This window comes from Dermacentor albipictus, chromosome 9 (assembly GCF_038994185.2).
Source record: "Dermacentor albipictus isolate Rhodes 1998 colony chromosome 9, USDA_Dalb.pri_finalv2, whole genome shotgun sequence".
NCBI classification, from domain to species: Eukaryota; Metazoa; Arthropoda; class Arachnida; order Ixodida; family Ixodidae; genus Dermacentor; species Dermacentor albipictus.
Window position 1 is genome coordinate 40,033,701 of NC_091829.1, and position 16,230 is coordinate 40,049,930.

At 47.3% G+C, this 16,230-nt stretch overlaps 1 protein-coding gene and 1 long non-coding RNA gene across 2 annotated transcripts in view; both read right to left on the minus strand.

The window, feature by feature from the left end:
* Window positions 1–3,678, minus strand: part of LOC139046733 (sodium-coupled monocarboxylate transporter 2-like) — a 34,046-nt gene extending 30,368 nt beyond the window's left edge. The window contains exons 1-2 of the mRNA XM_070525293.1: window positions 3,614–3,678; window positions 790–947 (exon numbers count right to left, since the gene is read on the minus strand). Coding sequence (XP_070381394.1) covers window positions 790–899 — 110 coding nt within the window. The 5' untranslated portion in view covers window positions 900–947; window positions 3,614–3,678. The remainder of the gene's footprint in view (window positions 1–789; window positions 948–3,613) is intronic.
* A 2,823-nt stretch (window positions 3,679–6,501) lies between these two features.
* Window positions 6,502–9,731, minus strand: LOC139049645 (uncharacterized). Its single transcript, XR_011508453.1, has 3 exons — window positions 9,464–9,731; window positions 6,885–6,950; window positions 6,502–6,553 (listed from the first exon to the last, which is right to left on the minus strand). It is a non-coding gene; the product is annotated as an uncharacterized lncRNA (long non-coding RNA).
* Window positions 9,732–16,230: the final 6,499 nt, after the last annotated feature.

The following is a 16,230-nucleotide window of genomic DNA, read 5'->3' on the forward strand; positions in this document are numbered from 1 at the left end:
ACCAACTATCCCTAACGTTTAACTTACTATGTTATATTCGTTTGATGGCCGCGCGGTATCATTCATAGTTATAGCGCTCCGATCATGAGGTCGCGAGCTGAATTCTCTAGAGCGGCAGCCGAATTCTGACGGTGACTTAATGGGCGAAATCGCCCTGCGCTTAGATTTCTGTGCGCCTCAAAGGGCTCGAGGCGATGAATTTTACACTCCATAGACATGGTACCCTCTCAGATAATTTGCATTCCTTGAGCCTTGCCTTGTCCCCGAAAAACAATCTCCGCCATCAATCTTGAGTGCCTTTCCTATCTTTAACGTTTCAGTTCCCACACTTTCAGGTCACGAGTTGAATGCGCCTGACATAACCTTCCTCCCACCGGTGGAAAGATTGTCTAGTCCACTTCCATTTCCCTTTAGCTTATCATTTCTCCAAATCGATTGAAAACTACACAACTTCCCCTATGCTTTTCTTGACTTCTATGGCTGTGACCAACACAAATCAGATCCCTCGGTTCCTCTTTAGGATCAGTGCTCAATAAATGAACTCTAAGGGTAGCAGAGTCTGGCTCGCCTTTTATCTCCGCACTTTTATGTTTTCGGAAGCCTATTCAAAACGACTGACGTTTCAGGGTTCAGCAACAACACAGCAATATAAAAGGCTGTGTGTGTGGTCACCCACAACCTACAAACGACAAAAATCTCTTCGGAGGGATGAAGACGAACACAACAAAACAGGCACGCCTGAAAGAAAGGAGGTAATATCAATGTCCATCGATACTGATAATAGCTTACCGAAAGATGTAAGCCCTGACATCAAGTTTTTCTAGGTTTGATGCTGGCGCGCTTCGGCCGGAAGAATCGTACGCTATCTTGGCAATGATTACAAAAGGCGATGCCGCCATGATCAGGGTCTGCACGCAGTCGGCCCAGACGACGCTGCGAAGGCCACCCTAAAGGAAAAAAAAAAACAAGGCGATCACCGTCAGCGCATGCGCTGAGCGTTGAGCCGTGCGTTGAGGTCCCCCATCAAGAATTTACTCTGTGCTCTACGAAGCGCTTCAACGCGTTCTTGCGATGGTTTCTCCAGAAAATGGCAGACAATGGTGTTACACCAAAATTAAGTTCCGTAACAGAGTCAGCGCGCCCATGCAGGTGTGACGCATACACATTCATAAATATCCATCCGAATGGACTGCTGAATGCGAAGTTATTAAAGGACCCTGATTGCATTAAACTCAGGCCATTCGTGCCCTTATCCGGGTCAAGACTTAAGCAAGCTAACGCACCGTATGACATTGGAGAAGTGGCACAGACCTGAGTTTCCCCAACATTGATTGCATTCCCTCGACCCATCTATGCAACTGCGGCTGTTACCTGGGCTTCCGCGAAATGAGGAAACAATGCTGTGCCGCTTACGCTTCGCATTCACCAATGCATGCACGTGTTTGATTGGAATGGCTGATAGCGCCCAGTAGAATGCCTGCGGTGTCGAGGAGACTACAGAACATCTGCTGAGTAGACCATAAATATGATCGCTTTGGTGCGAACAAGGAAGGACGGAAGGGAACAAGAGGAACGCAAGTATGAACCGACTAGCCCAGCAACATGTACTTCTGGCATAGAACATCTACTGTCCTACTGCCCATCTTTTGAAAATGAAAGACGTGACCTCTGCACAACTCTAAATCAGTTAGATAGAAAACCGTTCACCTTGAACAAGATCTTGGGACCATGGCCTCACATGTCGCAGCTACAAAAGGCCACAAAAGCGCTGCTGCGATATTTGAAAGTTTCTGGATTGAGTCACCGTCTGTGATCCGGACTGAGTGACCGACCGTTATCCCCAGTGGACTTTGTCTTCTTCTTTCAATCTTTCCATTCCTTTTTCCCTTCCCCAGTGCAGGGTAGCCAATCGGTCTCAGTCCTGGTTAACCTCACTGCCTTTCATTACTCATTTGCTCGCTCTGTCTTTCTCTCTCATATCAAGGTGCACATGTAACGTTTGCGTGTTTTCCAACTGTTGATTTCCAACGTGCCGCGACCTCGCGAAGGACCCTGTATTATGATTTGCGGGATATGCATCTGCATTACCTCTATATTCAACGTAACGCGTATATGACACAACCGGGAACGAGAGCACCATTGCAGTACTTCAAGTCGACAGGTCTCTGCGACCGTTTATAGACATAATGTGCACCTTAAAATTTGCCCGCAATCAGAGTGCTCTCTCTCTCTCTCTGTCGTTCTTTGTCTCTGTATACTCTTTCTCCAGCGCCCGGTAGCAAGCCGGACGTGCTTCTACTTCCTGCATTTCCTCTCTTCTGTCTATGTGTGATTCTTAAATTGCTCGCTCCTTAGTAACCAAACTTTACATACATTAACGGGTAAGAAACGACAACAGGAACCAAAGAATGGCTGTCAGCACGAAGCTACAAGAAAAGCCAGAAACGTTTCTCAAAGAAAGCTTTGAATTTGAGCGTAGAGCAACTGCCCAGAAAAGTGCATTGGTTCTGGGTTCTATCCGTAAACGAGGAGGAACTTTACTGCAGATTCGAAGGTTAATTTCTTTCTCACCAGCTCGGAAAGTTTTCTTTTTTTAGTTTCGTGCTACTCTATGGCGTATCAAATGTTTTGCCCCTTACGTGGATATCTTGCTGCTACTCGTTTTGTTTTATACTACAGAGTAGTAGCGCGTGTTTTATCCTGCAGTTATTTTTTCTTTGTTTTGGCGACAGTCTATTTAAACATGCTTTAGGCTTCCTCTCTCTCGGGCTTCATGTAGTTGTAATCAACAACGACGACGACGGCCGCAACAACAACAACAACAACAACAACAACAACAACAACAACAACAACAACAACAACAACAACAACAACAACAACAACAACAACAACAACAACGACGACGACGACGACGACGACGACGACGACGACGACGACGACGACGACAACAACAACAACAACAACAACAACAACAACAACAAAGCCCTTCAGTTCTCCTTATTCTTCTCGCTCAACAGATTTAGCTATCACAGTTTGCGGAATAGTGGGTCACCGGTTTCGTTGAGGGCAGCAACGGTTCTGGTATAGCGACATTCGCGTCGCAGCGTTTAACCTGAGAGCAGACAAATGCAGTGCTTCAAATGACCAACGATATTCTACTTAATTTCCGGTGCGGGGCGTTGGTTGCGTGACAGTTAACCTGCAGCCATTTTACGAGTTTCCTTCGACAAGAACATTCATGCGTCACAAAGAAAAAAAATATTACACGCGTTGTAGTTGAACAAATTGTCACAAGATGTCGCGACAATCTCTGGTAGTGGCGTCCATGACTCTGGTACCTGGTATTCCGTAAATTCAATTCAATTCAATTAAGCTTTTATCGATGAATAAATACTAACACAGATGTATGCAGGATGATGTCCCAAAGTAAAAACTGCAGGTGGGACCCCAATTGGCAAGAAGTTTAAGGACAAGGTAGAACTTTCCACTAAAAAGATTGTAAAGAAGGATGTCACTAGCGCTCAAACTTTGTCATTGCAGGCCAGTAGGTTCCGCTAATTGTATTGCCGATGTTCAGTTCCCCGAGGAGGAATACACAGCACGTGTAACTCACCAGTGCCGTGTATACGGTGCCAGTGACGCCAATTATAACGGTCGTGGCTACCGTTGACACCGGAAACACTGGAATCAAAAACAAATGAAAAGTACAAACTAGAAGGTAAACGAATGAAACGAAACATTCAAAAACAGTCACATGTTACAGTTACTGACAGCAGAAACTGTGAGAAACTGTAAACGTCATCTCACGTCGAACCGAGGAGTTAACCGTGCGACGAATAAAACGCACAGTGACAGGATAGAGCTGACGGCAAAGAAAGAAAGAAAATATGACTACGTGCGCTCTGAACTAGGAAGGGAACGCACTATGAATACTCCAGCACCGACTATAGTATACGGAGATTAGGCATCGATGCTTGCAGATGAATATTTCATAGATGTCTGCATAGCGAACCACGTGTGCAATTCCACCACTATATAAAGTAGAAACGTCGCCGTGGTTGAAGCCATGACTAGATGTTCCGTTGATGAGTGCGAGGTCGCGGGTGCGATTTCTGGACGCTACAACCGCGCTCTAACGCAGGCGGAACAGAAAAAGAAAAGAGAACTCGTGCTCTTAAATTTAGGTGCACGTCAAAGAACTAGGGGTGATACAAACTCGTCCCGCGATCTCCAATGTGGCACCTACGGCGAACAAGATCGCTCGTCTTTTCTTTTTCCCTTCAGGATTTAGTTTTGTAAAAGCTTTTTACAACTGTTGCTCGGGTTATGATCAGAATTAAGACTGACTGACTTACTTCCGTAGTCGTATACTGTGCTGTTATAAGAAATTAATCACTAAATATATCGACAAAAATAACATGTTATTGCTAGCTTTTTATAATTATAATAAACAGATGTGATATAATAATATTGTTAATACTAGTGGTGAGCTTTTGCCAACCGCGCACTGATTTTTTGAACAGTTAGGAGTGTTCGTTAAATTGTATTCTCATACTCGAATCACCACTACATGCGCTCGAGAAGTGCGACTGAAAAAAATGAAGCTGCTACTGGCACCTTCTTCGATCCTTAAATAAATGAGTTCTACTGTCATAGCCCGATTTCCTTCCCCTACAAATTCACTTTCTACATTTTTTTTATTTCTTCGAGATTCCTAACTTCAGGCTTACTGCCATCCTGTATTTTCGTCAGCGTGCTATAACTGCAAAAGAAGCACTCGCATATAAATGACATATTTGAGATAACATCGACTACAGTGCTATGGAGAGTGTGCGACCCCCTCCACAAAAATAAAGAAAAGAAGAGCGAACAAGCACACGAGGGGTTGGGGACAGTCCCCCTCCCGTAACAGTCTGTATGAAAGAAATGCACACTGTCCTCCATTCACATAATTACTCAATTCTCCGAACTCTACGGCATGCAACGAGACAGGAGACATTGAGCACTTTTTGTGGTCCTGCCAGCAATTCCAAGATGAAAGAGACGCTCTCCTGAAGAATTTGCAAAACAAGGACCTTCCGCATGCGCGCCTGCAACACCTTATATTTCCCGAGGGATCAGTGATGGCCCGCAAAGAAACTTCACGTCTCCTGATCGAATTCTTAAGAGACACTGGGTTGATGGACATATGGTGAAACCCATCAGCGGTATTGTGCGAGACGCTCGGGCGGAGCAATTGCCGGCCTTGTTCGCCAGGCTAAACCCGCCTGTTGCTACGCCACCACCACCACCACCACCACCACCACCACCCACATAATTACACACTTTGAACATATAAGTACACTTGCATAAATAATTACGCGCTATATATAACGAGCATGTAGGTATTTCATAGGAGAAAGAATCGAGTGCAAGAAAACAATCACGAGCATTTTATGTTGTAAAACAAGGCACACGACAACGTAGGGGTAGATGCTACGTTGCAAGAAATGCACGCGGTACGACTACATGGTAGCATAGTGACATACATCACGTCACTATTGACAAACCGCACTCTTCGAGTCTCAAGATAGGAGATTAATTCTCGCCTCTTCGTTATATCACACATGGCCTTCAGCAAGGCTCACTATTGTCCCGTGTTCTTTGTAACCTAGCCATGCACAATCTCCTGTATCACCTCGCAAAGATAGGCAGGTTGCATCACTCAACGTACGCAGACTCCAATCACAGTACGGACCACGGAAGGCTCGCTTGGTGAGCAGCAAGTATGCCGTCCAAGCAGCTCTAAATGCAGTATACTTTCATCTTTCAGCAGCCAGGCTCTCTCCTTCCCCGTCAAATTCGTATAGTATATTGTGCTTGGTCCGAAAAAGATGAGGGAAGACGCAGCAGCTATACTGAATGGGCCGGAAATAGAAGGAAGCCCGATCGACAGAAGTACAGGACTTCGGAATCTAGGAATCGCCATATCGGATACGGGCAACCGCGCTGCGGGCCTTCAAAAGACACTGAGCCGCTGCAGAGCAGCACAAGGACTCCTACTAAGACTCACCATTCGTATGGGGGGTTACAGTTGAGACACCCTCGTTATCGTGATGAAAAATCACATCACATCGAGAATTCTGCACGGCTGTGCTGCACTGGAGAAGCGTTCGTAGTGGTTTATGCGCCGTCACCGGAACAGCATTGCAACGGCGTCACCGACGTCGCAGACGTACCTCTCTAGCACGTCTGTATAATTAATATCGCAATAAAATAAATGTTGCGGCATTTTTTTGCAATTGGTATTATAATAAGTAGACACGGGAAACATACCGCACTTGTGGCCCTTACGAAAAACCACTAGATGTTAAAGCGTCGCCATCATATATGTCACGTGACTACTGAGCACGACGAACCATGGTTATGAATAGGCCACTGTTGCGGTGAATATTTGTAACCTTTCTCAAGGTGACATGGCCGATATTTTAAAGAAAATTAGGAGTTAGCGATATAACTTACCTGTCGACATGGCAACTGCGGCACAGTAGAGGCCAGTTACGCCTATGGCTTGCTGAAAATAAATAAATAAATAAATAAATAAATAAATAAATAAATAAATAAATAAATAAATAAATAAATAAATAAATAAATAAATAAATAAAGCGTGTTCATTCGTACGTGGTGACAACTCGGCTAGTTTCTCACTAAAGTAGTACGCGCAGTGGCGAAAGTGTAATTGATGTTGTAAGTGTAGGAACATTATCGCAAGAAGTGTGCGGCGGTAAAAACTAGCGAAAGTGTTCAGGTTTATCACCTCCTCAAAAATCAATAGTTCCCAACCCTCCACATCCCTTCGTTCTGCAGAAAACAGCCCAGGTTAGAACTCGTGGAGATGCACTTACGCTTAGCACGAAGTAGATAACCGATGACGCAACTCCAACGCCGTTTCCATAGCGCATACGAAGGTACTGTTGGGAGAAGAGGTAAAATAGTTTGAACCCGACGTACCCTGCGCCGTACGCTGCGCACCACACTGCGGTGTCATGCGCCGTACCCTGCGCATGACACCTTCTTCCTTAAAATTACTAGCTTATAAAACATTTGTCCGACCTAAACTTGAATACGCTTGCGCAATATTTGACCCCCATCAGTCTAACCTTATCTCAGTCCTTGAATCTTTTCAGAATCGTGCCACTCGCTTTATTATTTCAAACTACTCTCGATACTCTAGCATATCCGCCTTGAAATTGCAACTATAACTTCCTTCTCTCGCTTCCCGTCGCCGAATTTCACGTCTCTGCCTTTATCACAGGTTTTTCCATTGCTCGCCCCGTGACAGCAACCTCATCCTACCAGTACGTCGAACACCCCGCACAGGCCATCCAAACAGCGTCATCCCGCATCGTTCCCGAACAACTACATTTCAGAAATAATTTTTTGTCCACACAGCTCGCGACTGGAATGACCTTCCCTGTCACTTAGCACAAATCCCTGATCCAGTCCATTTCAAGAGTGCCATCGAGGAAGCCATGTCATCGTCATGATTCTCATGTAACATTCATTGTCAACCGCCGTTCTTGCGCCCACCCCTCATGTAATGTCCCGCCAGGGACCCTTGAGGTTCAAATAAATAAATAAAAGAAATGCATTAATTACTTTCGTCACGTTGAAGTGGCACAACGAAGTTCTTTTGAACGTCTCTTGTCGTGGCCAGTGGCGGTGACTTGTAATTAAATGCAACTGCGTGTGTCGGTGCAATGAAGTTATACTGACGAATAACGCATGAAGTTCGCTGATGGGCGTTTGTGGATTAGTACAGTAAGGGCAAAAATAACAATTTATTGTTTCAAGATAAACCGCAATATCACGTGTTTCATGGAGTAGTTCCAAACGTTTGAGCGCTGAAAACGTTTGAGCGCTTAATTGCCAAGCGCTTAAAGAATCAGACATATAATCTCGTCAAAAAAAAAAGAAGATTGTCAGTTCACCGCAACATCCACATAGCTTGAAACCGTGATTGCCTCGTAAGTCATAGCATTAGCGGTCACTGCAGCTATTAGAAAAGTAATAAGTTGACCCTGTGCAATCTGATTCTCGTCACCGTTCTTATGTTCATTTGGTCGACAGTTCCACGTGTGACGCTTTGAGGTAATGATCAAATCATTGCACATCTGTGCATTTGTTCACATTTTAGTTCACAGAGGCAGGTGCCGTGCGAAGACACTGGACAGCTGGGCACTGCCAGAACGATACATGAGGTTAGCAAGGATCGACTGCTGTCCCTGTTACTGCAACATCTTTGATATAGTGTTTAGCGCGTTAACATTGTCACACGGACGCAGGAAGGGACACACTCGTAAGCGCTAACTTTCTACAGAATGTTTAATGGAAGCCGAATCACTATTCATAGGCCATGCAGCAACTCAGGCAAGCGCAAACAGATATGCATCGAGACACGAAAGTTATTTCCTTGTTAAAGAGAGTGAAGGGGTGCTAACACTATCTTGGCATGCCGTGTCAATGGTCGCAGTCTCGGTTATGTCTCGTTATATCCTCTTTGTGCTTGTGCTGGACGACACGTTCTTGTAAAAGAGGCGAGCCAGCACATATGCTGCAGTGGGCTGCCAACCAGCCATTAGCACCTTTCTTTACATTGTTTCTGTGCTTTCTGAGCCTATATCGTCCAGACATCGGCCGGTTCGCCCGACGTAGTGTCTACCACAGGGCAGAGGTATCATGTATACGACGCCTTTAATTGCGGAGTTTTAGATGCCAACACCAGGATTTCATTATGAGGCACACAGTAGTGGGGGAGTGAAGTAAAATATTGACCACTAAGGGTTCTTTAACGATGAATAACTTCGTCAGGAATCTAAGACACGGTATGAACAACTTTAGTGTTACGATGGCGTGGACATATAACCCGCATATTCCGCATGTCATATAGCAAGGCGTCGCATATACATATACCTAAATACATACGGGAATTTTCGCTCACGGGGACGCCGGCGCGGGACGCCGACACCGAGTTTTCTGCGACACGGGGCCCTTAACGCTGAACTCACACAGCGTCACGCGCAAGCCTTTGTGTAAAGCCTCTCCGACGCAGAGTGCTTGTCTATGAACAGTTAAGCAACATAGAAAACCACAGAGCGAACGGGCTCACGACACCAGCGGGTTTTTATGAACGCTTCCAAGGTCTTACGATTATGCGCCTCAGACGACCATGGCGTGCCTGCAACACACTGCGCTTCCAGCAGAGTCTCTTATAGCACACAAGCAAGCGTCCCGTCTCCTTCTCGCATCACAGCGAGGCACTAACGCGCTGAACATGCGGTGACGTAGCTCAGTGAGACCGCAAGAGATGCTTTGGTGCAGGGATTTCCAGTTAATCTCGCCTGCAGCTACCGCAAGCGCAACCACCACCGCTGCTGTAGTTGAGCTGATAATGGTGTACGAGAAGGCGCTGCGAGCACATCACCTCGAAGACCGAGGTGATCTTCAGCTCGTACAGGACGGGCAGGAAGAGGTAGGCGACCATCAGCACGGCTGGCGCGAAGACCGGGATGGCCCAGAGAGTGTGGAAGCCGTACGCGTAGTAGTGCGCCGTGAACGCTATCAGGCCCGACGCCGTCACGTTGGACGCCACCATGGACACGGCCAGCGGAAGTGTGCCTATTGTCCGGCTTCCCAGGAACGTCTCGTCTTTGCTCCGGAAGCGAGACCGTCGACGCAGGGACAGGTACAGGCCGGCGCCTGCGTGGTATGTGCGGACGAGAAGTTGGTGATATTGCGCTTTGCTGGCTGGAGCTCGCGCGTTGATGTGACTAAGATATGTAGGCACGTTAAGACAGTTTTATTTCTCAGGCATCTTTTTAATGTGTTCTTGTTTTCCTTGTTCTAGTATCCTTCATCGTAAGATTACCGTCCCTTCTGTCTACTTTCTTTTAGAGCGCAGCTCTTTGGCGTCCGTTCCTGGGTTTCGCGTCGTCGTCGGCGTCGTCGTCGTCGGCGTCGGCCTCGTAACCAGCTCGCCTCCGCCGCCGCGCTCCGCCGCCGCGCATGCGCCGCTGCTCCGCCGCCGCGCATGCGCGCTGTCGGCTCTCCGGGCGAGGGAGGATGATGGAAGGGAGGAGGAGAGACTGTGGAGGAGGGCTGGCTACACAAATGGCTCTTTGGCGTCCGTTCCTGGGTTTCGCGTTGTCGTCGGCCTCATAACCAGCTCCGCCCCCCTTTCATCCCCCCAGCGCTAGCAGCGACCGACTGATACCGCTTTCGTGAGTCCGCTACCGCACTCACGAAAGACGTCGTGCACTTCCTGCAACTCGCATTAACCGTCCATCGATCCACACCGATGTTAGTAGTGGGGGACTTTAATGTTGACATAAAGACAAACAGCAATTTCCTAACACTTATGCGGGAGAACATCCCGTTCCTCTCGCTCGTAACGCGTCCCACGGCTGTGACAACCTCGCGAGGCACTTGTATAGATCTCGTCTTTGAGAATCAAGCATTGGTGTACCAAGTCGAACATATATCAGTCTATTTCTCCGACCACAAAGCTTCCTTCATGACTGTCAAGAACTGTTAATGGAGTCTTTGTTAAAGGAATACGTGTGAAAAATAAAAAAAAATTCTGTGATAGCGCATACATGTGTTGCTCGATTTCTTTGCCTCAATCTATCGAAAAGGTGAAACAGCTTATTTAATAGCTTAATTTTAACAGGAATGCCAATAGTGATATCATTAATAAAGATAAGAAAGAACAGCTGGCCAAGCACTGGGCCATGTAGGTCATTTGAATAAGCGAGGACTTTTGCCGAATTGTGCCTCTGAATGGAAACAGATTGTTTTCGGTGAGCAATACATGGTGAAATCCAGGACATTAGTTAGGCGTTTTAAGTATACAATTTAAATTACGAAGCAGTATATTGTGATAGACCTCATAGAAAGTTTGCAGAAGTCTAGAAAAATTTCGTCAGTTTCGTTTCCATTGTTTGGAGAAATCGCGAAATCGTGAATTATTTCTGCTAATTGAGTTTGGGTAGAAAAAACCCTGCGACGCCTATGTTGACGCTTGATGAAAAAGTCGTCTTCTTCGAAAAGCTCTAATATATGCCTAGGGTACATTTGCTCTGTCAATTTACAAGCAGTTGATATAATTGAAACGGGCAGTAGTTTGTTTGTAACAGAGTATTTTGACCCAATTTTGTGTAGTGATTTCAATTTTGCTACTTTCCAATGGTTTGAAACCTCACTTTCTTGCAATGACTTTGAAAACAGGAACTGGAATTATTTTGCTACCCATTCGACATATCTTTTACAAATGCATTAGGGATGTCATCAGGACCACATGCTTTTTTCAAATCAATATTTTAAGGAAGATATCAAGCACTGCGCAAGAAATGCACTCGCATAATGAACCCACCCCCATCTTAATTTGCTTTTGAAAATCTGCATATTTTAATGCGAAAGCATTATATGCCCCGTTACGCGAAAATCCGTAGGTGTCGGCACTACTGAAAGGTGATACCGAAAATGGCCGACGGCGCAAACCATAAAAACACCTCAAAACTATATATACTCGGGTTGACGTCATATATTAAGGCGTAAGCCTTCAGTGGCTCATGAGTGTCCGGGCGCAGTCCGGGGTGGACGCAGGAAAGCGGTGATCACCGGCGAGGGAGCGAGGAGAGGAGGTGCCCCCGCTGAGTGGAGCAAGGAGGGGAGGCGCCATGCGCTGTTCGAGTGGGCGCGTGGGGGGCGTGGACATGCTTTTTGGGCCTTGTTAAGAACGGCGAGCTGCAAGGCAAGATTGCCACCCAGTTACGACTGGGGGACAAGACGCGCATCCCCCACTCACCGTCGCTGCAGCTAGGAGGCGTTCGAAGAAGCGGCCTTTGTGCTGAAAACCGCCTCCTTCCACCAGCCCCATCGACATTGTGACGGAACGAGTTCGGTGTGCGAACAATGGTTCCGGAGTTCTCCAGCGCGGACCTGATCTGATACGCATGAACAAGCTGCCGAGGGAAAGCCGTATATTGGTGCTTCTCATGCCTCGGCCAGACGCAAGACAACGAGCTACCCACGATTGGCACCGATACTTCCCGGAAGGGCACCCCTCCAACGCCATCGTCGGGCATCGGAATGTGTGTGCCTTTGTGTACGTAAATTGTTCTGCGGAGGGGCGGCAGGTTGGCGATGAGTAAACGAACAGTCGCCGCCTCGTATGGCCGGCGGACCGAGTGTATAAAAACTGTTGTTGTACGAATGCTGGACACACTTCTCTTGAGCAGTCATGTTAGACTGATACACTTCTCTCGTGCAGTCATGTTGGACTGACACTCTTTTTCTCAAGCAGTCATGTTAGACTGATTTAATTTCTGTAAATAAACCCATATTCCTCGTTCTCGATGAGAAGCAGTTCTTCACTTCATCAACGTCCTCAGCATAAATAAATTGGACGACGGCATGGGTCAGCTACCTTCGAATTCATGCCGTACTCCAATCTTGGCAAAGGACCACGAGTGATGGGATTGAGCCCCCAATCCTGACAGCCTATGAACGATGGGGACGGCCTTCAAGTAGCACCTACACAGACACCGCCGATCGATCCAGTCGTCGCAACGCGAAAGATAATGTTTGTCTTTCCGTCTGAAATCGATGACGATGGCACGCGTTTCAAGAAACCCAGCGGGACGCGCGGCAAGGCCGTCACAGTGCCCGGAAAGCCGGGAGAAGAGGCAAAGTAAGGTTCGCTCTAAAATGTACGGGAGGGTAGACATATACAGCTCCGCTGTAAGACATGTCACCACAGGGAGTACAATGCTTTCGCATTCCGACACGTCAGCAGCCTTGTGTGCCTCTGCTAAATTTTTTGTTTTTTGCTTTGCTATACTGTTTGTCTCACGTTCAAAAAGCCGTGCTGTAGTTTTTCGGAGAAACTAGAATATTTTGCTCGCTCACGTGTTTAAAGCAAGCGCACTTAATCTCTGTGCCCGTCGCTGCGTTGGAAATATTAGTAATGCCACGCGAGAAACGCCGAGGCGACGTAAACGAAATTCTGCGGCGAACTAGCGCAGGCTGCGCATCCATGCACGCTACCAGCAGGGGCGTTGGTTTTGGCGACTGAGAAGCTGACGTCAACGCTACGACTAGAGAACTCAGGCGGCAAGCATGCGGTAGGAATAGGCTACGTGTTATCACGCTCGCTTGGGGCATCGCGGAAAGAGTGACCGCGGTAACACTCTGGCTGTTCTTGTCGCATGATTGGCGCTAGGGCGGGTGCAAAGGCACCTCGCAAACTCGGGAGAGAAGAAAAAGAATTACACGCGGAATCTCCTGTGCGTGTTGTATAAATGATGCGAAAGCATTTGCTACTAATCACTTGCTATTCGTCGTCGTACGCTGCTGCGTTTGGTATAATTGCGAGAAGCACCGCAACAGAATCGCGAAACGGGGAAGCGCGTTTGTAGCACCGTAATGTTAACTGGGACTACACGAAGAAGAAAGAGGCGAGTAGTAGCAATGTTCGCTCATCTTACATGATGGTGCGTTTCTATGATGCCGCTGCTTCATAAAGGATGATCGCTGGATGACGCGGTTGCGCGGGCACTATTTCGGAAGCGAACTCCGATGGAAACAGAGCGTGTCGCGCGCTCGTAGCGTCGTGTGCGCTGTGCTATCGCCGCTAATTCGTGTTGAAGCGAGGGGCAACGCGAAGGTCAATTCGTTCACTGCTGCGGGCCTCGTCTTGAAAGCGATCGTCTTACGCGATGGACAGACGGACGAGTTTCCTCCTTCGGTAAGCATAGACATGCTTACGCACTTAAAGCCGCAACTGGCTCCCTGCAATCTGTTATTTTATGCAGTTTACGGGCTTTGGTGTGACGTAATAGGAGAGCGCGTGCGGGCGCGAAGCGCGACCTGGCGCGGGAGAGTCCACGTGAAGGAGGGGCGGCCAGCACTTGGACGGCATGGTCGGGAGTAGTGTGGAATTGGCGTCCGTTGCCCGCTTTTCTGCCTCTCTTTGGTTCCGAAGTGTGCGATGGGCCCCAAGTCCAGTTCAAGACCCTCAAGTTCAAGACATCTCACATTACATCATCGACAGCTGCAGAACTCGCAGCTATCCGTGCTGCTCTGGAGTTTATTGTTCAGAAATCATCACATTCATGGTCCATCTTATGTGACTCAAAGGCAGCTCTTCAGTGTCTGATGTCCCCTTTCAACCCTGGACCAAATGAGCAACTAGTAGCAGACATCCGACTACTCCACCATGACGCAATCAACAAGGGACACAACATCATCTACCAGTGGATACCGGGTCACTGTGGAATTTCAGGAAATGACAGTGCGGATGACGCAGCCCGGTCGGCTCATGATGGCGCCCAGATTATACCCATACCGCTGTCAAGGACAGACGCAGCCACAAGTCTTCGCTCCCTCGCCCGCAAGCTTACACAGAATCTGTGGAACACCAGTGAATTCGCGAACGCACGTCTCCACAAATTGGATCCACGTCTGCAACTCCGCCTACTACCAGGGTTGCCACGAGCGGAAGCAACACTTCTGTGCCACCTGTGGCTCGGCGTGGCATTCACGAACTCATATTCATTCCGCATTGGAATGGCCGACAGCCCTACTTGTGACACCTGCGGCTGCGAGGAGACGATTGAACACCTCCTTTGTGACTGTCCCCGTTACGCAGTGCGAAGAACAGTGCTCGTGACCGCTCTCGCAAAACTGGACAATCGCCCCTTTACAGAGGAAAAAGCTCTAGGACATTGGTCCAGACGGGCTTCGGCACTCAAGGCCTTAAGGGCTTTGTTGAAGTTTTTAAGGACATGCGAACTGTGCGACCGCCTTTGAACGTTGTAGAGCGTAGTTTCACGTTACTGTGCGAATTTTCTTTTTTTCCCCTCTTCTTCTTCTTTCTCCTTTCATTCCCTTTGCCCCTTTCCCCAGCACAGGGTAGCCAGCCGGTACTTACACTGGCTAACCTCCCTGTCTTTCCTCTCCTTTGTCTCCTCCTGCCGAGGGACAGAGAGTTTATCTGCTCAGAAAACGTAAACGCTGACCATATAGTCTTTAACATGCCGATGAGCAGGTCGGCGGAAGGCGCACACACAGCCTGGTCGCCTAAACAGCAGGTTCCCTAAATCAGCGCGTCAACATGATGACAAAAAAATACTACGAGGTTTCACGCGCCTGAACAACGATCCGATTACGAGGCACGCCGTAGCGGGGGTTGTCTCCGGAATAATTGGGACCACCTGGGATTCTTTGACGTGCACGTAAATCTAAGTGCGGGGATGTTTTTCGCATTTCAGCCACATCGAAATGCGGCCGCCGTGGCCAGGATGCCATCGTGATGATTGCGATAATGGCAGGCGGCCGGAAGCAGCTGCAAGGCGAGCTGTTCTGGAATCGTGCAGCGACCCGTGCGAGTCTGGTGTTTCCAATCGGTGTGAGGTGGAGTGCAAATAAAAACGCAGTTATCTGATGCATTTTTCATATCATTAGCGTCTTAAGTTTCCATTTTTTGCCTTTTCGCAAGAGCTGTCGTAAAGCTTACCGCGCATAGTAAACCCCTCCACCCTCCCCAACTTTTCTTTATTTTCTCTTGGAAAAGAAAGTGCGTTCATTACGCAGGTACATATCGCACATGCCTTGTTGATTATTGCTACATCACGTGTGGGTGAATAACTGGAAGTAAAACGTGGTAGAATATAGTCGCCCGTAGTGAAAACAGAGGAGTTGATCGTTAAAAGCGGCAGCTATTTATGAACGCGATGCGTTTTACAACCATCGACATAAAACAGGTCACAGTGACGGGATGAAGGAAAAGTCGCCCGTCAAAGTTTTTTTTTTCTGTGGAACTGAAAATAAATTTTGTCAACGACACACCGTAACAGTGGCACTTGTTACGAGCAACTTGATCTTGAACTTGCATAGATTAAGTAGATATTTTAGGTTAAGTGGAATATGTTCAGTGCTTTCAGTGTTCAGTGCAGTTCAGTGCTTTCGCCCAGACCACTCCTGCAATTTGCGTTTTCAAATGAAAGAACTTGTGTGATTATTTTTTTCTTGAATAAAGCGTAAAATTAACATTTGTTTTCCTTAGCAATAACAACGGTGTCACTGTTAATTTTCCAAACGATTTCTATCTCCCGTGCATATAAAGCGGATAAAATCAATGTAGCGTACGCCTCGCTGAATTATTCCAATATTTAGTGAATAATAATGTAG